This window comes from Xiphophorus hellerii, chromosome 12, assembly GCF_003331165.1.
Source record: "Xiphophorus hellerii strain 12219 chromosome 12, Xiphophorus_hellerii-4.1, whole genome shotgun sequence".
Taxonomy (NCBI): Eukaryota; Metazoa; Chordata; class Actinopteri; order Cyprinodontiformes; family Poeciliidae; genus Xiphophorus; species Xiphophorus hellerii.
The window spans coordinates 27,536,741-27,564,221 of NC_045683.1; the positions used below are offsets into that span (position 1 = coordinate 27,536,741).

At 38.9% G+C, this 27,481-nt stretch overlaps 1 protein-coding gene across 4 annotated transcripts; it reads right to left on the reverse strand.

Moving 5' to 3' along the window:
- Positions 1 to 243: 243 nt before the first annotated feature.
- tango2 (transport and golgi organization 2 homolog (Drosophila)) lies at positions 244 to 26,826 on the reverse strand. 4 transcript variants are annotated; one of them, XM_032578912.1, is made up of 10 exons: positions 25,757 to 25,868; positions 22,226 to 22,301; positions 22,024 to 22,108; positions 16,520 to 16,608; positions 13,150 to 13,269; positions 12,930 to 13,047; positions 5,538 to 5,605; positions 5,180 to 5,330; positions 4,853 to 4,957; positions 244 to 1,473 (listed from the first exon to the last, which is right to left on the reverse strand). In XM_032578912.1, exons 2-10 carry the CDS (start codon positions 22,281 to 22,283, stop codon positions 1,353 to 1,355), a joined length of 915 nt encoding a protein of 304 aa, XP_032434803.1. In that variant the 5' UTR covers positions 22,284 to 22,301; positions 25,757 to 25,868; the 3' UTR covers positions 244 to 1,352. The 4 variants fall into 4 exon arrangements, with proteins under 4 accessions (XP_032434803.1, XP_032434806.1, XP_032434804.1 ...); XM_032578915.1 differs by lacking the exons at positions 22,024 to 22,108; positions 22,226 to 22,301 and adding an exon at positions 26,672 to 26,826 and having other exon boundaries at positions 25,757 to 25,879; XM_032578913.1 differs by lacking the exons at positions 22,024 to 22,108; positions 22,226 to 22,301 and adding an exon at positions 26,672 to 26,826 and having other exon boundaries at positions 5,180 to 5,333; positions 25,757 to 25,879.
- Positions 26,827 to 27,481: the final 655 nt, after the last annotated feature.

Consider the following 27,481-nt stretch of genomic DNA (forward strand, 5'->3'; position numbering starts at 1 on the left):
CGGCTTTTTTGATGACGGATTGGTCATCGGGCCAATCGCTGCCTTTTCCCGCTGTTACGCAGATTCGGGATCCAGCCAATGAGCAGGTTCTTCATGTTAAACTGCAGACTCAAACGAAGGTAGGTACCTTCAGAGCTTACAGAAGTTTTAGGTTTCTCAATTGTTTATTTTGTATTATATTTAAATATTTACTCTACTGCATGGCATGATAATTTTGCTTCCACCAGGATTATGACAACGAAATAAGAAACAAATGCTTTATTTCAGTACACTTGACCAGGGGATGTCGCTGTTTGCATGCTGATGTAAGATGAGCTACATTGCTGAATTGTAAAATTGAAACATACTGAAAGGTGTTATTTGTATGTAAAGATGTTGGGTTTTTAAACAAATAAATCATGCTTAAGACTTCATAGTTTATCATATTTAGGCACAAATAACACCATTGACTTTAATCACCCACAGTTGCAGTCAGAAGTTTACATAAAATCATCAAAGAAATTAGAGTAAATGTGAAACCCCACAATAGCATTTTTTTTTATACCTTTCTGGAACCGTTTGGATCAAATAGCTCAAACTTTGATCAAGTTGGGTGTTCTAATCAATACCAATAACAACCACCTGCATAATAAAACACACGTCTCAAATGTTTAGGAAACTAAATTACATTCAAAATGTAAAAAAGAAACTTCAAATATTAATTTTCCCATGATGTATTTTTTTAGACTGCGATTGAATAAACGGTATTCCATGTCTAATGGCTGTAAATTCATTATTCAACAACAGAGGATGCCATAAATACCATAAAATTTCTGAAATACCCAAGTGCTGTCAAAGTAACCACTAATGGAGAGGGTTACCTTCATCTATAATATGTTGTTCTGTCCTCAAACTTTGGTAATTTGACGTTAAAAGTTCCAGTCTGAAATCTGGAAGAGTCTATTTCTTTTTTAAATTTAGAGGTAGAAAGTTTGACTCCAACAACATTAGACGGCATCACGAGGACTTTATGGTTGCCTGGACAATAACAGATTAGACGTTCTCAAGCATCCCAGCAGGTGTATTCTGTGACATGTGGCTAAAACGTTTTTATTCATAAAAATGTAATTGTCCTTTGGCGATTTATTTAACTTAGCACAATTTAAAAAAACAAACAAACATTTGAACTCAAGGGCAGAGAGTTCATGTGGTTGATGTACATGAGACAGACGGCGTCTAGCTGAAGAAAAAAGTGCACACAAGTCTTTCTGCTCTTGGTGCTGCAACGAGGGCAGAGCAGCTGCAGCAGAGTGGCTGATGGAGGGGGAGAGAGGCTGCAGAAAGGCACAGAGTTGGTCTCCTCTAGCTCATCTTCATGCCTGGAGGTTGAACTGGAAAGAATTGGTGCTCCACTTGCTTGTGTCGACGTCGAGCATTGTGCGCTCTGTGAAGGTGACATTCCCCTCTGCATCTATCAGGATTATTGTGTTGGTCCTGAATGGGAAAAAGAAAAAAGAAAAAACAACAAAACAAAACAAAAATTAAAAAAAACAGAAAGAACAAGTTGTCACCTGAGAGTGATCAGCCAGGGTCAAACAACACGTCAAGGTTTTCTTAAGGTTAAATAAAGACATGTTTAACAAAAGTATTTGCATCCTTTGAATCTTTCTGTATTTTGTCGTATTACAACCAGAGGCACAAAAACGTATTTTCTGAGGTGTGTGTGGAAATATTGTAGGCGCCGCCCTTATTTCATGTTACGCATGACAATCAAAAACACACAAAGAAATTGTTTTATAATAAAATGTAACAGTAGCACCCAATGCTCAATCAATTTTTTGTTGAATACACAAAGCAACGTAGTTTTTAAAAAATAAATATCTTCAAACTATTCACTTGTGATTAAATGACTGTTTCTACACTTCCACGTGACATTAAGCCAACCTGTTGCTTTCCCCTGTCTATCCTGATTCTTTCTCTCTTCTTCTCTTCTTTCGCTCCAACCTCACAGCTGAATTACATGAACTTGGTGTTAAGTATGTTTCTTGGATGCTGCATCCCATCAGACTTCTCAGATACTTCATCACTGCCAAGTTCTATAATTTATCTTTTTTTATGATTCTAGTTACCTAGCTAAACAACTGATTTCTGTCTGAACAACAAAGACAAAGAGTGCCGACTAGAAACAATTCATCCGCCATCGCTTTGGCGCCCCCTCTACTACAGCGCCCATATGTTTTGATATAGTTTAATACCCACTTTTTGCACCACTGGTGCACCACATGAAATTTCAATAAAGTACATTTTGGTTTGAGGGTGCAATGCGCCAAAGGTTCAAGAGGTATGAACATTTTAGCGAAGAACTATGGCTACAGTAATGTCTGCGTCTGCGTATCACACCAAACGCTGCCCCCATTTCATTTTCCTGCAGTGGTTGATTTTAGATCCGAATGTTAAAAAAAATACGTCACAGTGACTTCTTTTACTTTTACATTCTCAAAAATAAACTTATGGAATATTTTAAAGAGATAAAATGGTAACACTTTATTTGAAGAGGTGTCCATAAAAATCTAACGTGACACTGTCGCAAACATGACATAACATGTCGTGAAGGAGTAAAGGTAAAGGTAATTTTATTTATACAGCACATTTTCAGCAACAAGGCAATATGAAGTGCTTTGTAGGAATTATACGGAAATGGAAACAAAATAACAGACTAAAGGAAAGACCAAAAGAAGAAAAAGCTAAAAATGTTGATCCAGAGTACATAAACTAGATACTCCTCTTGTTGTTAGGTAAGTATAAGTAAGAATCCTCTGGTCTAATTCCTTTTCTGGCTTGGAAGAACAGGAGTCTAAAAAATAGTTGCTAAGTTTGTTTTTCTGGGTTCCAAGTTCTAATCCCTGTTCTGGGTTGCTAAATAAGTTTGTGTAAGTAAGTAAGTAAGTAAGTATCTTCTGGGTTGCTAGATAAATATAAGTATTCTCTGGACTTTCAAAGTGTGCTCTAAATTTGTAAAAGTAATGAGTACTCCACAGTTTCTAAGTAATAATAAAAACTAAATGTTCCTGTTCTGGGAGAATTTTTTCTGGATTCTAAGTTCGTTCTAATTCCTTTTCTGGATTGCAATAATAGGAGTTTTCCTGCATAATAATCTAAAAATTAATCTAATATTGATCTAAATAGTGAGTTCTGTACACTTTCTAAAAAATAAGCTAAGGATATAAGGATAAACAATCTCCGTCCTCTACCCCCATTCTTTGTATTTGGTCTAAAACATGGCTGTCCTAGTGGTCTAGACGACTTGGCATCTCAGCTGTCTCTGTTTGTACTCAGTCTGAAAGATGCTTATCTCCTGTTTTTATGGACTTTTATGTTTGATTCTTAAGTTTAAAGTTAAATCTAAAATGACAATTTAAAAAACAAATCCTTAGGTAAGATTAAAGCAACCCTGCAACTAAAACACTGTCTTTCTGGCTGAGTACAAACAACCAGAGCTAAGGTAGCAACTCGTTTTACATCACTAAAGAGCAGGAGATAAGCGTCTTTCAGACCGAGTACAAACAGAGACAGCTGAGATGGCAAGTCGTCTAGACCACTAGGACAGCCATGTTTTAGACCAAATACAAAGAATGGGGTAGAGGACGCAGATTGGGTAGAGCACTAAAGAGCAGGAGATAGGTGTCTTTCTGGCTGAGTACAAACAATTGGAGCTAAGGTAGCAAGTCGTTCAGACCACTAGGAGAGCCATGTTTAAGACCAAGTACAAAGAATGGGGGTAGAGGACGCAGATTGTTTATCCCGCAAAAGAACAGTAGGGGTTGTCTTTCAGACTCACCAAGAACAGTACAGGGCAGTGATAAAGAATTACAATAAGTCATTAACATCTGCTCTATCTAATGACATCAATAGCTACCACCCGCTGCGGTCAGAGGTGTGAAATTCATTAACACAAACCCCCCCCCCCAACTCTCCCTCTATTTTTCATATTCATATTTGGTCATAAATTTTGATCGAAGTGTGTACCTAATATCTTTCCCCAGTCTTCTTGTTAAGAAAATTTGATCAGTTACATTGAAAGTTCGGTTGACCAGACCCATAATTTGTAGATCTGGAGGATGTGCAAAGAAAGACTCCAGTTAAAGAGACAGGAGAAAAACAGAGCAAACAGGGCAGGCATGGGCAGGGAGGGAGCTGAGGAAAAAACCGTCCGCCTTCACCGAGAGCAAGAGAAGCCTTTATAAGTGTTTACGATTGTTGTGCAACATTCAGTGCACCTTTGCACATTCAGTGCAAAGGTGCACTGAATGTTGCATTAAAAGTTCATTAAAAGTGCCAACTTTGCATTAAATGTGTCATTATTTACTGAATGACACTTCACGATTCATAAACATTCATTAAGACTCTTTTTTTAAATTTTGATTAAGAATCCTTCACGTTCACAACAGGTGTTAGGTCATGTTTCTGACAGTGTCATGTCAGTTTTATACACACCCCTTCAAACAAAGTGTTACCAAATAAACACAATTGTCAGATTTTTGAAGAGCATAGATTTGTTTATTAAAAGAAAGACACATCTTTTATGAAAAATTTGGAACAATTGCTATTCTCAACACAAGAACAGAACGCGGCTCAGTTTTTCGTCATAAATGCTGTCTGTGACTAATTCAGTGCTTGTCCTGGTCGGGTCAATTTGTACTGTTCTTGACTTGCAGGTGTGGGCTGCCCAAAATTACTCTGAAGGCCAGAAATGGGCCCCTGTGCCGCACTTTGAGCACCCCTGACCTGAACAATCTTCTGGTAGTCCTTCCAGTCGCAGCAGGGTGGCGGTCGGAACAAACAGAGAGATTTGTGGAGGTTGGGAGCCACTGACCTTGTGCCATAATGAGGAGAGCGGACGCATACAGCTGACAGAGCCTGGACCATGGACCTGCTGTATCCTTCACCCAGCTGCTCTTGCAGTGGGTCAGGTGTGTTGCTGTACAGGAAAGCACGGAAACAGAAAAGAAAAATCTCTTAGTAAATATACTTTATGTGAATTCAATTGATACATTTTTTTTCTGACACATTTATAAAAGTTGGGACATTTAAAAAAAGAATTTTCTCTGAAACCTGTTTTTTTAAGTGTCAGATTGAGAGAAAAAAAAAAATCACAACAGAGTATGTTTTTCATGCTTTCGCGTGGGTGTTAGTCACTCACAGCTCCTCGTTGTTAAGGACGTGGAGCAGCGCTTGGACCAATCCGTCGCCGGACAGCGACTGGTCACCGACGACGTTGGTAAAGTGCTCCTTGCCTTTCAGAAGCTTCTTCCACGGAGTGTCCAGGAGTGAATTGCTTAAGCCGTAGATCCCTGCTGAGGAGAGACAACATGAACGATACAAAGATGCGTCTACACAATCTCAGCTGGGTGTCCTTTTGGCGTGAGCTTCAGCAAACGACACAAGCTGAGAGCAACACCGACAGAAAATGTCAGGCAAACGCGGACGGGCCGGAGGCCAGGAGGAAAGGTGGATGGGGAATGAACGGTTTTTACAGCAACCATAATAAAAACACAGACCTGGATTCAGACGGATGGGTTCAGAGCTGCCTCTGTTTCCATAGTAACACACAGTGTCTTGTTTGGCTCTAGATGGGACACAACAGCATAGAAAATTTGACATTTTACAATTAAATACATCTATGTCTAGGTGAGAATGCAGTGGCAAGAGTAGTAATGCAGCTATGCTAGTAAAATAAACAAGTACAGAAATTATGAGTCTATGGGGAAAAAGGTAAAAACAACAGTGCATAATACATGTTTCACTACATACCAGTCTAGGATTATTGGAATTAATACATTTACATCACTTTTGCAAACTGTTTGTATTGGGAACTAGAAAAAGAAGACACTGAAGGGACTGTGGGATTGAACATTGTGCTGAACTGTCGGGGAAAACGACGGCTTTCATTGTACAATCCAATGCTGCAGAGCATTTAACTACAGTGCCGGATCTCCTTTCGAACCGGTCCGTTGCGGTGAGTTAATTCATTCTGAGAAATCTATCCAACATCAAGGGCATCTGTCACAGATTTAGTACAGCAGGGAGAATCATAAATTATGACCAGATCCTTTGAACTGGAAGGCCAGTGAACTTTTTGATGTCAGTTTTATGTCGGCCGTAGCAGTGGCATCAGTCAATCTGAAATGTGGTGCAATACCGCTCCAACATCGAACTCGGATGCTATTCAGAGAAGAGCTGGAAACTTAGAGCATGATGCCGGGTCTGTGGTCGTAAAATGGACAGTGACATGTTTCAGAGTCATGGAACCCACAAATATCGAAACCATAAAACGTAAATCATATTCAGCACTTAGTAGTTTTAAAAACTCTTCGGTGCTGTATTTGTATCCATGACAATTAGCAGTAGTAATACTGTTTTATACTTTGTGTATGAACCAAATGAAGGAGAGAAGATTTGACTGCAGATGGCAGTCTTTAGTTGTTGGTGGTTAAATGCAGCTAAATTCCAGTAATGCAAGCAAAACACGGCCTGAATATGTGGAAAAAACTGAGACATGCATAGTCAGCGCTAAGCTACCTGATACAAAGCAGGCTATTCCAAAGAGAAGTTTTTGCAACATATTGATGGTACCTGGTTGTGCACATCAGAATCCCAATGCTGATCAGAATATTTCAACATGGATCTGAATAGAGGCAGAATTTTGGTTGTTTGAAATACAGTTCTGTTTACAAGTGGCCATTTGCCACTATGGTGAAATACAGACAAACTGGGTAGAGTATGTGGTGAGCCTCAACTCTAGAGCCTACAGACATGTTAACACAACACTGGAGGGTAAAAAGACGATTCTTTTTAATTGCCATCCATAGCTGCGGTGCCGGAGTAGAACGATACCATGAACAAAATGTAACCTGGAGATGCAGCTATTATTAATTTAGAGAAGTGCGTCACAGCAAAGGGAAAATAATGCAACAAAAAACCCACTGAAGAACATCTTAAATTTTTTCGTCCTCTGTCGGCTATGTTATGCATAGAGCCGTTGCTATATCAACTGACTGACAAGAGCCCCGCTAGTTCTTATTGCTTATGTATCAGGATTACTTGCAAAAACGTCATGAGATAGAGCAGATGTTAATGACTTATTGTAATTCTTTATCACTGCCCTGTACTGTTCTTGGTGAGTCTGAAAGACAACCCCTACTGTTCTTTTGCGGGATAAACAATCTCCGTCCTCTACCCCATTCTTTGTATTTGGTCTAAAAAATGGCTGTCCTAGTGGTCTGAACGACTTGCCACCTCAGCTGTCTCTGTTTGTACTCAGTCTGAAAGACGCTTATCTCCTGCTTTTATGGACATTTATGTTTGATTCTTAAGTTTAAAGTTAAATCTAAAATAACAATTAAAAAATAAATCCTTAGATAAGATTAAAGTAACCCTGCAACTAAAACACTGTCTTTCTGGCTGAGTACAAACAACCAGAGCTAAGGTAGCAACTCGTTTTACATCACTAAAAAGCAGGAGATAGGCGTCTTTCAGACCGAGTACAAATAGAGACAGCTGAGATGGCAAGTCGTCTAGACCACTAGGACAGCCATGTTTTAGACCAAATACAAAGAATGGGGTAGAGGACGCAGATTGGGTAGAGCACTAAAGAGCAGGAGATAGGTGTCTTTCTGGCTGAGTACAAACAATTGGAGCTAAAGTAGCAAGTCGTTCAGACCACTAGGACAGCCATGTTTTAGACCAAGTACAAAGAATGGGGGTAGAGGACGGAGATTGTTTATCCCGCAAAAGAACAGTAGGGGTTGTCTTTCAGACTCACCAAGAACAGTACAGGGCAGTGATAAAGAATTACAATAAGTCATTAACATCTGCTCTATCTCATGACATCAATAGCTACCACCCGCTGCGGTCAGAGGTGTGAAATTCATTAACACATAATCACCCCTCCCCTCACTCTCCCTCTATTTTTCATATTCATATTCATAACCGGTCATAAATTTTGTCGGCTATATTATGCATAGAGCCGTTGCTATATCAACTGACTGACAAGAGCCCCGCTAGTTCTTATTGTATCAGGATTACCCGCAAAAACACACAAACATTTCCCACACAAAGAGCATTCAGTCTGATATAGTTTTATGTTTTCAGGCTTGATGCTCATTTTGCCTGTTGCTGCGTTGCTGGACACAGCAACAGCTAATTTAAACACCTGCTCTACTGATGATCTGTCAGAGTTGGAGTGTGGGTCTTTTTTTTATTTGTATGTTTTACCTGAACTGAAACACACCCAATTACACAACACATCTACATGTTAAGGTTGTCAAAGTCATGCTAGCATACCTGAACTACTTTCCTCTCCCTTTTTAATCAAAACATTTTCCTGACCTGTGAATCATCTAGATGTTGTAGTATTAACAATTAGTATCAAAGCACTATGTCTATTTTTCTGAAATGTATATCAGGCTTGCATTTAAGATTTAGTGGATTATGTTGACAACCCGACAGCTAAAATTAATGGTAGTCATCATTAGCAAGCAGTTTTTTTGCCATCCAGCAGGGAGCTGGCTGGCGTGATCTCATACATGTGATGTGTCTGTGGAAAATTAGCAAGAAGTTACATTAAATATTGTCACATAAGACTCTAATGGAATACTCTAAATCATTAGCAAATATCCAAACGTGCTTGAGGAGGGTGCGAACTGACGCATGGCAGATAAAACAAGTCCTGGGGCAGACAGTTCCCCTTTTGTACCGCAAAAAACCCTGGGCACAAACAAGACCAAAACTGTTAAAAAGTACAAAACTGAGAAGGGCGCAAAAAAAACCAAAAAAAAAAACACTCAGCCATACGCTTTAATATCAGCAAAACCACACTACACTGAGGAGAAAAAAAAACACAAGGGTAGTCTGACAAAAACAAATCTAACACTTCTGAGCAGAGCATGTTCTAGAGGCACGGAAATACGTGTTAAAGAAGGAATCACCAGACACACAGAGCAATCCTCTAAGCTGCCAGCTGACACTACGAAATCCTTCTGACAACAGCAATTCCACGTCCTTAATATTGTTTCTTGTACCCAGAGCCAGCTAAACATCATAAATAAACAACAACACTGTCTGCGTCCTTACGGTGACAGTCAGCACAGCGGCAGTAGACGGTGTTGACAGGAGTGATAACAGACACTGCTCCTACCAAGCTCTGATGCTAGTCATTCAATAAAATTTTTTTTTAAAGCAGCTGGAAGTGTAATCTGAAGGGAAATAAAAGAATTAGTAAGGCACAATAACCAAGCACAGAGCATGAAATATTAGTTTTGTTCTTGGAATTGTGGCCTGAACTAAAGACCCTCATGTCGGTGATGTGGATCAAATTGACCATGGAGGAAGCAGGTGGAGGATTTTGTGGAGAAGTAGAGAGAGACAGAGAGAGAGAGATAGAAGAAGAAGATAGAGAGTGGCCGTTTCTGCTTCATGAAAGTAGCTGGAATATTGAGGTTCCCATCAGCAGGGCTGTGGGTTGATTTGGGCAGAGATGAGGGAACAGCAGGAGATCAGAGCCACTGGGCATAAAAAGAGAGACGGCAAAGAGGAAAGAGGATTTTTTTCTTGAAAAAAAAAAAAAAAAGAAGGAGCTTTTTTTTAAGATCTCCGGCAGAGAGATAATCAGTATGCCGGCTGAGATTGGTTCAAATGAAGAGCCCTTTATGTTGGCGCTGTAAAGAAACTTCCCTATCGCCAGCTGTGGCGCAGTTGCCTGGATGAGCTTCCAGCGCAGGAGAAGGTGGGTCGGGCTTTTAGGCAACGACAACAAGCACTCTGAAAACTCATCGCCCAGAATTTTAAGTGCACCCATAAATACAGATGCACAGGAAAAGCCACGGATAGGGGGAACATATCCATCAAACAGTAATCTTCAGTTAGAATGAACCGATCAAAGTCCGGACCAAAACCTAGTTGAGCTTCTAAGCTTGAAAGATTATGTTCAAAGACGCTCTCCACTCAATCTGACTTTCTTTTACAAAGACAAATTGGTAAATATACCAGTCTGTACATGTGAAAGCTGCTGATCCAAAAGACTTTCTGCTGTAATTGTGGTAAAAAAAAAAATAAAAATAAATAAACATTTTGGCCAAGTATCGAGTGGAGGGAGGTGAAAACAAAAGACATCTCAAATTGTCTTTTGAGAATTTTATTTATTTTAAAAGCTGAAAACAAAAAATGATCTTCCTCCTTTTTCACATTGAGGTTTGTGGCTGTAACCTGACAAAATGTGGAAAAGATGACGGTTGGGATTACCTCTGCAAACCACTACGGCTTCACATTAACTTCATCTACTGCTGTAATTCAGCCAGGCTTTTCAGAATTATGTTTATAAAGTTTTTATATGGAATTTCTGGAATTTGTTGACATACCATAAAGCTATGAGGCCAAATCTTTATGAAATCCAGTGGCTGCGCATGGCAAAAGCAATTAAACGAACCAATCACATTTCCCCTCTGGTTGTGTTCTGTGGTAGCTTATGAATAAGAATATCTAAAAAACCTAATGATTGGATAAAATAAAAAAAACTTTTGTAGAAAGATAAACAGGAAGATTAAAGGCCCACTTTGATTTCTCATCCTCCAATATTGACCTCAGTATAAGCTTTTAAGATTTTCTGTTTGATTTTCTAAATGTTCTCTTCTTCAAAATTCGTCGTGCATTTTTTTCCCACTACTAATTTCCTTTTTATTTGAAGTCACTCAAGAGGATGTAAAAAAATATTCTGTGATCCAAGACTGCTTTTATTCTGGACACAGCAACGCTTTCTTTGTTTCTCTAAAAAAAAATTGAGAACCACTAATGCTGTATTATTTTAAAAATAATCATCGTAGATTTTCCTTTAAAACAACTAGAGTTTATCTAACCCTTCTACTTTGTAATGTGTATTATTGGCAGAGTCTCAATGTTTCTTTCTAAGCTCAAGCAAAGTTCTGCCAAGCATCACAACCCATGCTTTTAGGCAAAAAGGTTCGGCTAATTTCTGAAGTTACGATTCCAAATCAGCTGCACTCAAGCCGGAAGCAGGTAAAGCGAGAAATTTCTCAGTAGGTGAACATAGAATAGAATAGAATAGAATAGAATAATCCTTTATTGTTTCGCTGTGGGGGAAATTCAGGTGTAACAGCAACATTGAGGCATGTAGATGGAGCAAAAGGTGCTAAAATTCTATTTAAAAAAATACAGGATATACAGTACAGTAAGGACAAGCTCGTATATTTCAACCGCTTTATTGTGGGGTTTAAAACCCGCTGTAAGGTACCCACTGATAAAAATGAATCACAAAATCAGCCAGTTAAAGGTTAGAAATGATTATTCAAAGCATTATTAAGTAGATCACAGTGCCAAAACAAATCAGGAAAGAAAAAAAATCCATTACAAAAGAAGGCAACACCTTGACCTAATCTTCAGCTTCATTTGGAGTAAAGCTGCTCCTGGCAAATGAGTGAGAAATCCTCTAATTACAATATAAAGCAGTGGCCGTCTCCATCCACTCGATGTGTTATTGATTGGCGAAGAAGCAGCCTATTTCTCCAGCGCTGTGGGTCACACTGCAGCCGAGAGGAAATGAATTGCTAATGCCGGCGTTTATTTAGAAGATGAAGGCTTTCTTTCTCTGTGTTTCCTCTCTGTCCGCAGTGAAAGCAGTTTTTGGTATTGTTTTTTTTTTTTAACAAAAAGAGAAATGTGTTCTTAACGTCGTTCCCATTCGTGCAAATATGTAAAAAAAAAATATGTGTAGGAAATGTGAAACAATCGGACGGTTTTTGTTGCGTCGGAGCTTTTGCTTCAGGAAAGAGACGAGTTGCAGCAGGCGACGATCCCGCTTGGTGGAATCGCAGAAATGTTGATAAAACAAAGCAAAGAAAGGGAAGCGCAAGCTAAAAAAAAATAAATTACATTTTAAAAAAACGACATCGGTTCAAGATCCAGCTAGAGGCCATGTTAGCAGGATACACACCACCTGACACCAAAAACACCTTCCATCACACCTTTCTTCCCCTGCAGGAATCCATTTGGGTGTGTTTGAACCCAACTTCCAACCTCTCCCTGGCAGTCAGTGATACAGGTTTCCATGTCAGTTGCCTGCAGGGACTTCCTGCTTTGCTAGCATCTTAGCCTCCACTGAACCCATTTTGAATTCTCTTTCCTAAGCAGGTCACTGGGATTCAGTAACTTCAGGCTGGTGAAGACAAAATAAGACAACCCTATGTTTTTAATGCAGTTCAGCATCACTTCCTTTTTCTTTGTGCTTAAAATTGCTCGTATCAAGAAGCAGATTTTACAGCTGTGTTTTGTTGCGGCAACAAAACACAACCTAAGAATAAAAAGCTAATTGTTTTGTTAAATATTACAATGTGACAATGCATTTAAAGAGTTCTTGTTCTTCATGAATATAGAAGACGCATGAAATTGCGTACAAGACGATAATTGTTCTGTTTTCCAACTTTAGCACATAGGCCTGTCGCAATAAGTAATAAACGCATTAATTGCGTGATAAATTAAAACAAACTCAATAACTTCTGCTTGAATTACTTATTGTTCTTCTCTTTTATTTTTCTTTCTACTAAAAACTGGATGACAAAAGTCTTCAGTCTGTTGGATTGGTTGTTTACAGAGACTTTTTAATTATTTTATTTGTTGTTTTGTTTTATTTTGGATATTTAAAATATCTCCCAGTTCCAGGGATAAATTAGAATTAAAGGTTTATTGATCTTTTAGAACGTGGTCTTACATTATTATGCCATTTCAATTATATTACTTGAAATTGGTCTCAAAACAACAGTATTATTATGTATCGCAATAACATATCATCCAGTAAAGTTTATCATGAGAGGCCAGGTCTGGCTCGCCTATGTCCGTGGAGGGCGAATAAAATAAAGGCACAAGTTTCACCTTTCACTCACTTGAACTCAGCTGTGATGAGATTGAAGCCGTTGTACAAGTGGCCTTCTGCAGACACCTTCTTCAGGTAGGAGTAGCTGTCCACATCCTTATCCATAAGGTAGTTCGACACAAGGAACCCTGCAGACCGGTAAACGGGGAAACGGTGAACAACGCTGGCATGTGGGATGGGTAGCGGTCCAGATGTGATCAGATGTGGTGACCCCGGCGTGGCAGGCTTACCTCTTCCTTGTGCATTAGGGTTAGGATGTCCTTCCATGTAGTTTGTGATGGCGGCCAGCTTGCCCCTCTTGCTTATTCCCAGCCATGATCCACCTTCCTTACCATACTCTAGGTCCAGACCTGGTAAAGAGAAATTGGTGCAATGTTTAATCTATCAGTCCCTCCAGCATAAAAACAAAAACAAAAAAAAACATTTGTGTGTGATTTTGTTTGCAATCAAAACCACTGGTTTTGTGCTGCAGCATTAGAAATATTTGCGAGGAGTTTGGCAATATTTTAAAACCATTCCGAAATCTACATGTAGAAGAAAGAAAATGAGAAACAAAGTAACAACTAAACAGCTCAATTTTTGTTATTTGGCATTTTGATCATGGACAATAACTTGACATGAAGTAAGGCTTAGGCAGCAGTATAGTGGCAGTCACTTAAACCCAATGTTTTTGACTATTTTTGCAGAAAATTTACAATAATCTGACAATTGTGCGTAGGTGGGGGGAAGGGAGGGAATGCAGGGATCTGTTGATTTTGCGTAAATTTCCGCAAGATTGTGAAAAACTGGAGAGACTGATCTTAACTGATCCAGAAAGGCATTCCTCAAGTTCTTTTAAATTCTGTGATGTCATGACAACAAACGTCAATGTATTATATTTGTACTTTATGTGATAGACCAAAGCAAAGTAGCCTCTAACGGTAAGGTGGGAGGAAAATCTAAAACAAAAACAAAAAATGAGGTGAATTTGTATTCATCCCACTTTACTCTTAAATAAATTTTAAAAAAAAATAAAATTTGCTGCAACCATCTGCTTTTAAAAGTCACCTAATGAGTAAGTGGTGAACTCTGTTTACTAAGCGTTAGTATGTAGTTTAATGTAACTATAAGGTAAGGTAAGGTAATTTTATTTATAGAGCACATTTTCCAACTAAGCAATTCAAAGTGCTTTACATAATTAAAAGGAAATACAAACAAAATAAGAAACCAAAGGAAAAAGCAAAAGAAGAAAAAGAAACTAATAATGTTGATCTAAAGTAAATAAACTAGATGCTCTTGTTCAGGTTAGATAAGTATAAGTAAGAATCCTCTGGTCTAATTCCTTTTCTGGGTTGGAAGAACAGGAGTCTAAAAAGTAGTTGTTAAGGTAGTTTTTCTGGATTCTATGTTCTAATCCCTGTTCTAGGTTGATAAATCAGAGTAAATAAGTAAGTAAGTAAGTATCCTCTGGACTTCTGGGTTTCCAGATAAGTATAAGTATTCTCTGGACTTTCTGCTCTAAATTTGTAAAAGTAACGAGTACTCCACAGTTTCTAAGTAATAATAAAAACTAAGTGTTCCTGTTCTGGAAGAATTTTTTCTGGATTCTAAGTTTGTTTTAAGTCCGTTTCTGGGTTGCAATAATAGGAGTCTCTCTGCATGATAATCTAAAAAGCAATGTAAGAAGTATAATATTCGTCTAGATAGCAAGTACTCTACAGTTTTTAAAAAAAAAAAAGCAAAAGAGTGACTAAAAAGTGAGTACTCCACAGTTTCTAACAAGTAATTATCTAAAAAGTAGGACGAAAAGACTACATTGGGCAGGATATGCCACATATAGTAAGACAAAGACATGCCGGCAAAGGCATTGAGGTCAGAGGGTTGTGTTTGTCTGTAACTATGATGTGCTTACAGATTAGCCCAAGTCTCTCACAGCCTGTTCTCCCAAAGAAAGTCTCTGATAAAGGTGAAATAATCAAGAGTGAGTCCCTGAGAGTTCAGCCATAAGATTCCCCGGGTGACTTCAGGAGGGTGAGGTGATGGGAAGGAGCAGTTTGTCTACATAAACTCCAGGAGATTTGAGATAGCCGCCAAGGCCAAAGGGAGCCAGATTCAGAATAACAAATTCTCTTTAGATCGGGAAGACTTAAAATTTCTGTCTGTCCCAGTGTCTTTAACTGGTATATTTCTTATAGTTTTTCCCAATTATCCAAACTAGTGTGGCTGTTCCACCAAACCAAAGCTAGCAACTTCTCCAAGATCGATTCCATCCTGTTAGTGGGTTTTGAGTCCTCAGCTGGGCTGCGAGTCTCAGCAAGACTCACATCCACCTTGCGTCTCTGTCCCACACCAACAGTCTGAGTGTTCGCTAGCTTGGCCAAATCCGTCACAAATTGTTCGGTAAGCCAGGTATCCGCAAGCTCCAAACAGCAGAAATCCTGTTATCATGAATAAATCCAGGGTGAATCCATCCCGACCGGTGTGTGCCCGCAGGACAAGAGGGCTCTCCTGTGCCCAGTCTTCTCGTTGAGAAAATTTGATCAATTGCATTGAGAGACCAGTTGACCAGATCCATAATTTGTAGATTTGGAGGATGTGCAAAGAAAGGCTCTAAAAAAAAGCAAAACAAAAACAGAGCAAGCAGAAGAAAAAAGCGTCCGCCTTCACCGAGAGCTAGAGAGAAAAAAAAATAGACTCTGTGAACTGTTATAAACTTTGACGAATAGCTTTTATTAAAATCAATACCATAAATCTTCTGTTTTATTGTACTGATAATGAAATAATGTACTGAAGTACAGATTATCCAGTTTAACATAAAATTTTCAAAAGTATTTTAATTATGCCTTATATACTGTATGATTGTATGTATAGTACGGACCATTAAACACCAAAAATTATAATTAACAATATTTCTTTTGGTATTGGACGGACAAATTCAACGTGTTGCGTCGCGTTAAATGAAACAGAGTCCATTCCCTAGCTGCTTTCTTTCTGGATTCCTCTCCCTCACATTGCCCTATTAAAAGGTGAGTATGTCAGCAGCGCTTCCTGGTGATCAATTAGGACAGGTCCTCTCCACCGAGAGCTAAATGCTCCCGTTCCTCTGTGGGGGGGGGGGTAGATAACTGCACAGATCCCTCGGGGTGCTATTGCTTACTTCCCTTCATGGTCTGTCTCCTTCAGGGTCCTGCTGCTGCCCCCCGCGCCAACCCCCTCCTCCCCTCGTGCCAGCCCTACAGATAAGGCAGGGCCATTTATTCCTGTCACATCACATAAAAACAGCCATCAATTACGGACCCGCTGGTGGAGTCCTGACCCCTCTATTAAAGTGGCGAGAGGAGATTGATGAACAACGAGGTTATGTCTGTGTTTCCTTCTTACGCGGGAAGAAAATAGCAAGAAAATAAAAAACAGCAAATGATTGATTTCCTCTGCACCGGGCACCTGTAAGATTGGATATGGTAGTTTAGCTTACTGTGGGCCAGGTTGTTCTGTGGCACATTAGAAGAAAGACTAAATGGGGAAGTAAAGAAGTAATTCCACCTTGATTACTGGAAAGACAGTTAGCAAAGAATGTAAAAGGCAGTCAGGCAGTGATATATCTCTAAAATGTCAACTTACCACTGAGGATTTCACTGTTGGTGCCCCAGAAGTCGGCAGCTTTGGACGGTCTGTTGTAAAACTCATCTCTATTTGCAGCCAAAATTAGCCTGAGGAGATTGACAGAGAGGCCAGAGAAGTTCTTTTTTTAGATTTGGTCAAAGAACACAAAGCCCCTGAGCCTTCGGGTGACAGGTGAGTTTTCCCACCTGGTTTGTAAAGGCACTGAGATAAATCACAGAATTCATTTTCATACTGGAAGTTTTCAACTGTGCAAAAAAAGTAATTCATACTTCTTACTTTATTGAAAAACCTATTGATTTCCCTTAAACCTCCCGCGTACTTAGTGCGGTGCTCAGGAGGAGAGTGGCAGATGTCACGGTCAGATAGCGGATGGGTTGTCCCGTCAGACCGTTAGTTCCCGAAACTTGTAAAAACTCACACGATGTCAGTGCGACCTCGCTGGACCGTACAGAGAGTAAAAAAACTTATGGGATCCAAATCACCCCGACTCTTAAGACCGCACAAGGGTTAAAATGGTGCCACATTTGTAGGGATGCCACATTTATGCATTGAGGATCTGTTGTGCCCAAATCCTCTCTGCCAAAGCCAAACGTTTTATTCTACCACTCACTTGTGTTTGGTGTCCCTTATTGGATTGGATTATTAATGTTCAAAGACACAAGACACATTAGCAGGGAAACAATTTATTCCCTTAAACAAGGTCAGTACTGCGTGGAAAGTAGAAAGAGCTTGGCACATCCTGCCCCTTTTTTTGATCGTCTGGTGACCCATCCAGTTGATGCTGCATATGCTCGCCTGTCACGGTTGATAAAAAGATTTGGACCTCAAACCACAGAATTATCGATTTGAAGCTTGCCATCTCGCCACCTACTAAGGTGTTGTTGTGGGATTGAAAACGCTGATGGCGATGTTGTCGTTCCAGGAGTTTACACCGACGAAAGCAGTCTGCTGTAAATGAAATCGCTTGCGAGCAACCCCTGGATTGCTCTACCCCTCAGGTTGCAAAAAACAGGGAGGAACACCACAGGATCTGCAAATGGAGACGAATCTGGCCGGGGCTGACTGGAAAAGAACTCAGTCAGCCTGTGGAGAAAGGGCTTAAGAGTGGAAAAATGGGATTGCTGCTGGTTGCAGAATATGAACTTGACATTTTTCAACTTGTAAAGACGATAAGCCTCATTTTCCCATTGAGTTAGATTCCACTCCACACCATCATGCAGGAAGAGAGGATTTCCCAAGCTTGAATGCAACACCACTAAGGTAAGATAAGTAAGATTTACAAAAGCAATATTTATCATTAAGACAGCTAAAAAATTTAACCAAACTCAAAATTTAATACTTTTTTTTTTTGGCAAGATTTAAAACAAAGCCAGAATGATTTTTGGAGAAGTGGTCATAACATTTATTTATTTTTTCTTACCATTTACATACCAAAGTTTTATGTGCACATAAATTTACTCTCCAAAATTCAAAGACTCAGCACACAAAGAGAGCTTGTTACTGAAATAGAGAAACACAATAAGGGAGTGAAAGTGATGAAAACTAAAATAACCATTACTTAAAAGTTCCACTTGTGTAAATAACCACTCCTGATGCTTTCCCCACTCTGGTGTGTCAATTGGATTTTACTGACACATCATGACTGCAAAACAATTATAACCTTGAATGGGATTGACAGAGTGTGCCTGTAGGTTAATCCCAGAACTGAACTTTGACCCGAGTTACTCAGTTTCTCCGAGAGAAACGTTGCCATTATGTTTATGTCTTTAACTTTTTTTCAGCTCCTACAGCCCATGAACTATCATAACATTATAAATATAAACCTGCTAACCTCTACTAGTAAACTGAAAAAACGCTAGAACATCCGTCGACTTTACTTGTCATGCTCAACAGCCAGGCTAACTACCAGTAGCAACACAAGCCAATAACAAAGTATCTCTCTGCATCCTGTAAATTCAGTATGACAACATGCTCAGCATAACAAAGGCTACAAATAAACAATAATACAAATAAACGGTTCATCACTGCAGCTTTTGCAATATTGTAAGTATTATGGCAGCAGATTTTCCCACTTCTGTTTCAGAATTTACGATATCTTCCTGTTTATTTGTTGCAACTCTTAAACATTTTATTAAATCATAAAATAGTAAAAGTCCAACTCCTGACTGCTCTTTAAAAATGGCTATCATTAAAGTTTTTTTAATTTGTATACACTCACATGATACATGAACCAGCGGTGTTGCTGAAAACTAATTATGCTAATTACGACTGTGCTAACTGCTGTGATTTTCTTCTGCAGAAATGAACATTAAACCTTTAAGCTACACCTTCAAGCTTTAAGTCATAATTTATTCACATACAAAAGTGCATTTTATAGGATCTTAACATAATATCACAATTCTGCAAAGCACATGGACTTAAACTAACAATAAAATGTATTGATTTAAACGCCATCTGTATGTTTCCCCCGAGCTTTGGCCGTGCTCCACCAATTATTCTTTCAACTTGGCCGCCAAAACACAAGACTAAACTCTCCTCTTGGGGTGTTTCAAAGGCTAATGACAGCCTCCTGCAGCCCGCACTATGTGAGTCACCAGTGTTAACTGGAAACAAAGCAAACACTAATGATGCTACACCGGGCACAGCATCTGCTGCTGGATCCTAAGGGGGAGATCCCATGCAAGCATCTCGATCTCCAGTGTCAGGCAGCCGGCTGTATTGTGTTGAAGGCATGCTGGGAAGCGGAGAAGGATCAAAGCGAAACCAGACCTCAGATGACATTTGTTTCTTTTTTTGTTCAGCAATGAACTCATGCGAAATGTTCCTCGCAATTTCTGTCTGCCCCTAATGATTCATCTGGTTCACGTATGAATGACCCTGAATGTTTGGGGTTTCTTTTTGCAACTTGGAAAACATTATTTCGATGTTTAATGGCAAATCTTAGTGAATGGACAGAAAATTGAGAGGGTCACCTCGGCGATCTTTTGTGCAAATCTGAAAGGGTAGGATGGTGTGGCATTAGGGTGAAGGTTTAGTAAAGTCGGAGCCATCCTCCGGGAATAAAAGATGTTTACAAAAACTTTGATCATGAAGGAAAAAAAACCAAAAAAAAAACGATGTTGGTGATTGTACTGCAAAACAAATTTGCGATTTTGTGTAGTTTATGTGTTCACATGAGCAAGACTATAGAAGGTGTGCGTAAAAAGATAAAAACAGAACCCCAACAAAATCTGGCAAGTCTTAGCTGAAATGCTGAAATACTGGAGCTCCAGTCATACGGTGAGAAAAACACTACTATTTATGAATCAAGCTTGTACCACTGCCACTAAGCGCTGTGCTAATTGTTTCAAGCAACAATTTATGTGTTTCTGAAAAAACTGCTGAGGAATTCTGCCTTACTCTACTATCCAACTAATACATTGTATTTATTTATTGGTTTATTTATTTATTGATCTCCTTTTTGGTCTTGCTAGCACCTTTTTGGTTGATAGGTTTTGTGGTTTTAACCTCCACTGGTTGAAGTTGTGGAATTTAACCCCAGGCCCGCTAGTTAAACATTAATTGCTGGTGTGTTGTCGTAAAATGAACTGCCCTTTGGGACATGAATAGATAGTAGAGTAATGCTATGTTATTGCATTTTAGGCAATAAAATTTTAATATGTTTTATTTTTTTTAAAAGATATTCAATTATTTGCTCATTTGCATCTTTGAATGCATCATTTGTAGCATTGCACAAAAAAAAAGGCTCAAGCGGTTAAAAGAAAATTCTGCAAAATTAGCATTTCTTTTATTTGATTAATGAATTAATTGTGAGACTATTCAATTACTAAAATAATCGTACGTTGCAGCCCAAATATTTGGCCAACCACAGCAAATCAAAAGTAAAGTGGTCAATGCCGATCTCTGGCCGACTGATTGCCGCTCGTTAAACTCGTTTTGATTTTTTGTTTATTCAATGGCACAAATCAACAAACAGGGAGGGGAAGAGGAGATCTAAATTTTGTGAACTACCATTTCAGAATGTCTCATGAGTATGACTGGAAAACTTAGTATTTACTAAAAAGACAACACCAAAGGACGGTAAAGGTTCAAGCATCAAGAACAAAAAGTTATTGTGATAAAGAGAACTAATACAAAAAAGGTAAAAACGAATGTGGAAGAAAAAAAGAACAAGCTACAAGGAGAGCTACAGGCCTCCAGTCATAGTAGAGGGGAAATGAACTACATAAATAAATTACCCTGTTTTTTAGCTTAGTCTTTGCTGAATAAATAAGTGTGAGATATGTAGTTTGCCAGTTTTTAGAACCAATTGCAATATTTGTACCTGAAACCAACCAGCAAGCCGAACGAGGACACACCATAATTACATCATTATTTTAAATACGACTCTACCGTGTCTACATATAAACCATAATCACATTACAATGCCGCTCGGCTGCTGGGGGAGTAAGTTTTGCTATGAAAACTCGCAAAAGGAGGAGAACAATATAAACCAGAAATTAGACGTCAAGATAGAGAAATAACAGCATGTGGGTAATCACTGAGTCATCCAAGCTGATTAAGAAGCCGTCTCACTCCCGCAGAAACATTTCAGTCATTTTGTTTTGCGACTTTAATAATTACATCTGATGAAGTTGCAAATTTGTTTTTAAAACCGCAGAAACCAGAAGTTTACATACACCAAATAAAAAGGCACATTGTGCAAACGTAAGGATGGGAAATGTACAAATGGAACCTTATCAGTGCTGCTTGGAGTTTACTGAATAACTGGCTGAAATGGCTGGCTAAAATGTATTGAGTAGTCATATTAATTATTACAATAATATCCCTTATTAGTGTCATATCTCTTATAAGACAGGTCTTTAATGTGTTCTGTCTGCAGGACCAAAAATGACAAGTTGCACAACAAATATGGGTGTGGTTGTCCTCGTTAAAAGAGCTGATGAGACCCAGAGAAGTATAAACTCAAATCTAAATGTTATTTAAATTCGAGTTTGCCTTGTGTTCGTAGATTCCTGTGGTCAATGTCACTGATCTAATCTCTGCTACAACATCTTCACAAATATTTCATCTTAAGTTCAAGCAGAATAAATACCTCAGACTGTAACCCCACCTGATCAAACAATATAATTCCTCATCAACAGTGAATTATTGTGGTGTCTCTCAATCCAAGTTGTGTTATTTAAATTATAGCTTGCATACGTAAAATGAAACTAAATGGCGCGTACAGTAACTGTATTAACTACAGCACAAAGACAAGAAAAAGACTTTTCTCTGCCTCAACTTGATCAAATAACCCTGAATACATGTTTAAATGAAAGAGGGTTCTTCTCAACAATAACTCACGTTCATCTAACTTGCACAAAAAGAAACAAAGTATTTGAAAAAAAAAAAAAACAGCTGGACTTGAGTTTATGTAATTACTTTGCTATATTTTTTAAACCGTTTATGTTTTTGTCCTGGATGACTGAGGACCTTCGCCAGCGTAAACTTGCACTTACCTGTGACTCTTTGACCCTGACTGACTGTCCCTCTCTCTCTCTCTCTCTCTCTCTCTGCGTCCCGCTCTGTTCTCTGTTGCTTTGCCTAACAACACCATGACGAAACAATTTCATAAAAACTTCAGCCATTTTTTTTGTTTGTTTTATGTTTAGAAAATGGTGTCATTAACTTCCCTTTCAAAGTGCAGCGTTTCTTACTTACTTGGCCTTTTTGCTGCACTGAAAAATGATCGGGTGTCATTTCTTCGTTTTTCTGCCATATTTACTGACGTGGTTGGCTAACAGAAAAACACAAACACACACTGCATGTTACTTGCAGAGAAGCAGAGAGGCGGCAACGACCTACTGTGAGGAGCTTGTGGAAGGAAACCCAAAACATTTGACCACAAGTCATACGCTTTAATGCTCCCAAATAGAAAACGCATCTAATCTTTTCTGATATATTCTTTCATTATAGTGGTATTAAGCAAATAATTTTTATGAGTCTAACTGACCCAAAACAGGAGAAGTTTGGTCTGATTTAACTTCCGACAGAGAAAAGAAACGTGCTGTTTTATTCAGGGTATGTAAACTTATGGTTTCAACTGTACATAATAGACTTCAGGTAAATGTAGCAGCACACAATACATTTCAACTCTCCCCAGGTCCCACTTAGTACTCATAACACACCTCTGTTGTCCACTCCTTAGGCAAGGTCAGGGCTGGAGAAGGACAGAGCAGGACTATGGCCAGGCAGAGAGTTTGCCCTCAACCTCTGGGGGAATATAATGACGTACACCTCCGTATTGCGCCATAGCCCACACTGACTGCTTGTAGCGCACCAGTCTTTACTTCCAGCTGAAAGGAGTTGCCATTTACTACCGGATAAGGAACATGGAAACCACAGGAAAAACAAAACAAAACTGTGAATTGATAAAAACTGACTGTAAAAAAAAGGCTTTTGCTTAGGAAGTCGAGTTTACATTTGAACAATTATTGTGAAGTGATTATCTAATCTCTGAAGTGAAAACTAGGAAGACATCGATCCACTTTTTTCACTTCCGATACGATACTAATATCTGAGATTCCGTATCGGATAATAAATATCTGATACAGGAAAACAGCGCTGAATTGACTGAAAACATACTGAATGTACTGAGGTTGTATTTATTAAAAAATCATGCGATCAACTATTTCAATCGGCGCATGAAGTAATGAACACTAAAGTCATATAAATAAATACAATGGCCTCACTTCAGAGCTCTGTCAGCAACACGATCAGCCCAAACTAAAGTAGTACAACTTTTTCACTTCTGACACTATACCAATGTTGCAGCTTTGAGTATTGGCCGATCCAATTGGCACAAATTAAACATTCTTGTATTACTTATTTTGCAGTGTGGAGTGTTAGGAAAGGCTTGATCGAGTGATATTAGTCGGAGAAAAATAGCCAATAACAATAGGCATGAGAATAGCTGACCTATTTATTATTAACCAATGGGTCTGTGCAGGATACAATTTCTATTGGGGTGAACTAAATGCTGGAGTCGAGTTCTTCTATCGACGGCGGCTTTAGACGTAGGCCGATCTTATCAAATATTAGATTTTTTGGCAGATGTCAGACAAATTTCTAATATTAGTATAGAATTGGGATACCCATACAATTTAGTGTTGGGATTACAGTATTATAAGTAGCAATGTTCCACTGTCTGGACAGTACCAAAATGTTTTTATTTTTATATTGAATGTCAATATAAAAACACAACAGGTCATGGATTCCTTCTAGTAGTTCTCATCTAAAAAACTACTTTAGATGAAAACTAAAAAACTACTTTAGATGAAAACTAAAAAACTACTTTAGATGAAAACTAAAAAACTACTTTAGATGATAGCTTTGTCGCTTGTGATTATAACGGTAATAGATACAGCTCAAAAAGGCAAAAATTAAAAATTAAAAAAAAAAAAAATTTTACCTCATCACTTGTTATTGTTTTGTCTGCCTTTAGTGATTTTGCTGGTTCTCACTCTGGAACCTTCTGGTTGTTTTCTGTGACAATACCTGTTGGCCCCAACTCTGTTGTTTGTGTCTCCCCCCTCAACCTTTGCTACTGCTGCCAGCAGCATCCTTTCTCATTATTTCTGGGAGAAGCAGCGGAACCCTCCGACAAGTGGAGGCCATCTGACGCACATGTTGTAAGAGCCTCTTATTTACCGTCACTGATTTTCGTCCTGTTTAAGCAGCTGTGCTCTAGCGACTGAGTTTCAGATCGACTGACAGTCTGGAAAGAGTGCATGAACTGGTTATGAGGCAGGGATACTTGAAACTAACGCATTCGATCTCCTTGCACCATCAGGGCCTCTCATTTCTAACCAAGAGCAAGCCGGCCGAAGCATATCCCAGCTGATCTTCAACTGCTGTTTTCTTCTTTCCTGTTCTGGAGTTGTTCCCGCAAACGGCCTGTTTGCCCAGGGTTCGAGCATCACAATTTATCTGTGTCACAATTCATCAAAATATGTCAGTTTCTGTTTTCCACTCTGATGTATCCACGCTGTGACTATAAAAGTGATAATGACACATTTTACACAAAATCTCCATTTCGTAAGACGTCTGATGCGTGACCTGTGTTGTGACATTTTTCCCTCAGCTATATTTCTGGTGATTCAGCCAATGTTTACGAAACTCTTACACATCTATTTCACAGCAGGACGAATCAGATCCAGCACGCAGAAAAATCATGGAGGACATTTTAAAGTTAATCTCTGTCGATGCTCATGTGGAAAAAATCCGACCCAGTTAGACTTTATGCCACCCTCTTTGTGTAAAACTCAAACAGATCTTATTCCATAATAGCAGATATATACAAACCACTCTATTATTTATCTTCTAAAACTGGCTGGCTGTTATACTCTGCATCGAGAACTGTACCCCAGAGAATTAAAACATAAAACTTAAGCTACTTAAGCTGCCTTACTTTGTACTTATTCATAGTTAATGTAGAAAAGCTTTAATTATATATGAATGGGTACATTCTGAACTTGATTGGTCATCATAGGCCAGAGGTCTGCAAGGCATAAGTGGCTCTTTGGACCTTCCACAATGACTATTAACAACTATCACAAAAACAGGTAAAGAACAAACTAATGTTTGTAAATATGGATAAATACAGACAAATTCATAATTTAGCAGCTTAAAGCTTTATTTTCTTTTTTTTTTGTGGCATAATTACATTGAATTTCCACAACAAAATGACGCTAAAAGCACCAGTAATCAATATTTGGATCAACTTTTCTTGTCAGTAGGTTGGCATTTTTAAAGAAATTTTTCCACAAATATCAACACCCCACAAAAACACCCCCACACCCCGGGGTGTAAAATGCCATTTTACGGGCATTTTACACCCCGTAAAATGCATCCATTTTCTTTTTTTGCTAAAGTTGTTCTTTAGTACAAAACATATGTCAAAACTAGAGGACTAGTCAAAATGCATGCCATTTTTCAAACATGTCTGGTAACGTTTGTGGCTCTAAATGAGTTTTACTAAACTGGAGTGGGGGCAAAAATGGCGTTTTAGACTGTAAAGGTTGCAGACCTCTAAAACCTAGATTAACTAATAATCTAGATTATTAGATTATTAAAAAAAAAAAGGCATCTTATAACTTCCTGTTCTTCCTACTAAAAATCAGTTTAAAGCACTTATTTCCTTAAGTTTGTTCAGGAGGTTTTCACATCAAAGCATGGATGGTTTCGCCTTACCTGTAGGCATTTTTGGACGCAGGCCGAGGATCAAACTTTAAGAAGATTATGCACATGGATATTCTGAAGCCTGGTGACAGGAGTATCACTCAATCCACATCTGTCTTTGTTTAAAAGGTATGTCTGAGGCAAAAAGAGAGAATCAGATCAATTGTTTAGTGTTGAGAGGATGTAATATCCGACTATTTCAAAGTGCACTAATATCCACCACTGACATTCTGAGCCAAGATAAAGGCATTTTTATGATGCAAAAAAAAATTTAAAAAAAAAAGTAGTCACACATGACAAAACTTTTGTTTGATGCATGTCATACACGCCGTCTCCAGCTGCCGAAAGCCAAAGCATTCTTATAGTTTGAACTTTCCCACATTTTGAAATGGCACAACCACACCAAACACATCAATGGATTTTGCTGGAATTTTACTAAATAGGTCACCAGGATCAACACATATTAAATTAATTTGACATGAAAAGAAAACATATTAGTGCCAATACTTAGGAAAACACCATTTCACTGAAGGCCTTTTAAACAACAAGGGGCTATACTTTTTGCCAAATTGGACAAACAAAACACATTGAGGTTTGCCATAGCCAAATTCCAGGAAGTTCAAGCGGTATAAATACTTTAGCAAAGCGTTGCACCTAACAAGCTAAAAGGATAAAGGCTGAGACCTTGACTGTATATTCCACTTTATTGTTCACAATATATAACTCAGTTCAACTGAGTTAGCGAATGGCATTGACACAGACTATTGGTGTCCATTTGCCCGAGTTGCTCTTCAGAATGAACAAGCATAACTGCGACAATAATGGATAATAAAGGCTACTTTCAACATAACTCAGTTAATAACCAGCTAACATTAGCCTACTTACAAGGTACAGCGAGAACACAGCAGGTGAAGTTCAGCTGCCTACCTGACCGACGTGACACTACAGAACAGACGCGGTTATTTGTTCAGCAAAGTGTTTCCCAATCGTCTTGAACACCATTTACTGCTAAGAGCTACTGTTCAGTATCCATTCACATTCCTTGTTGACAACTAAAAGGAAGCGCTTCCAAAGAGTTGCCTCGATTTGTCCTGTCGATTGAGTCGGGCTTCGCTTAACCAACGATGTTTGTCTGGTTCGCCATTAACCCCGCCTTTCTGAGCTTTATAAAATAGACAAAACGAACGCATGTCAAACGGGGCTCAGGGGTTGGATGCAATTCGCGGCTCCGCACCATTTACCCGCCTGCGTGGCAAGCGGCACGGCGAGCAGCGGGAGTTTTCTCTCCATTTGATTTTATCCGTAGCAAGCGGAGAAAGATGTACGTGCAATGACTGAGTAACCGATAGTTACATAGAAGGGATGATGTTCACATCAATATATTGTTTGGTATTTGTCAAAGTGAGTCTGCTTAACACCATTAATTCCAGATAGGGTGTTAATGAGCATGTAAACTTGGTCGGGCTTTCCCCCCTATATTTTTCAATTAAATTATCAATATTTATTGACCTAATAATTGATTTGCCTCGCAGTCCGAGGTTGAGAACAATAACTTTGCGATTCATTTCACCTTGAAACGCCTCCCTTCCGCCTAAATCACACGCCGGTTGACGGAAAAGGATTAAGAACGACGCATTGGCTTCGTCGTCCTTTAGAAATGATACGTTAGTGCGTCCGCCATATTGTGAGTGCCAGGGTACCCTGTACAGAAAACAACGAAAGGCATGGCTAGAGACT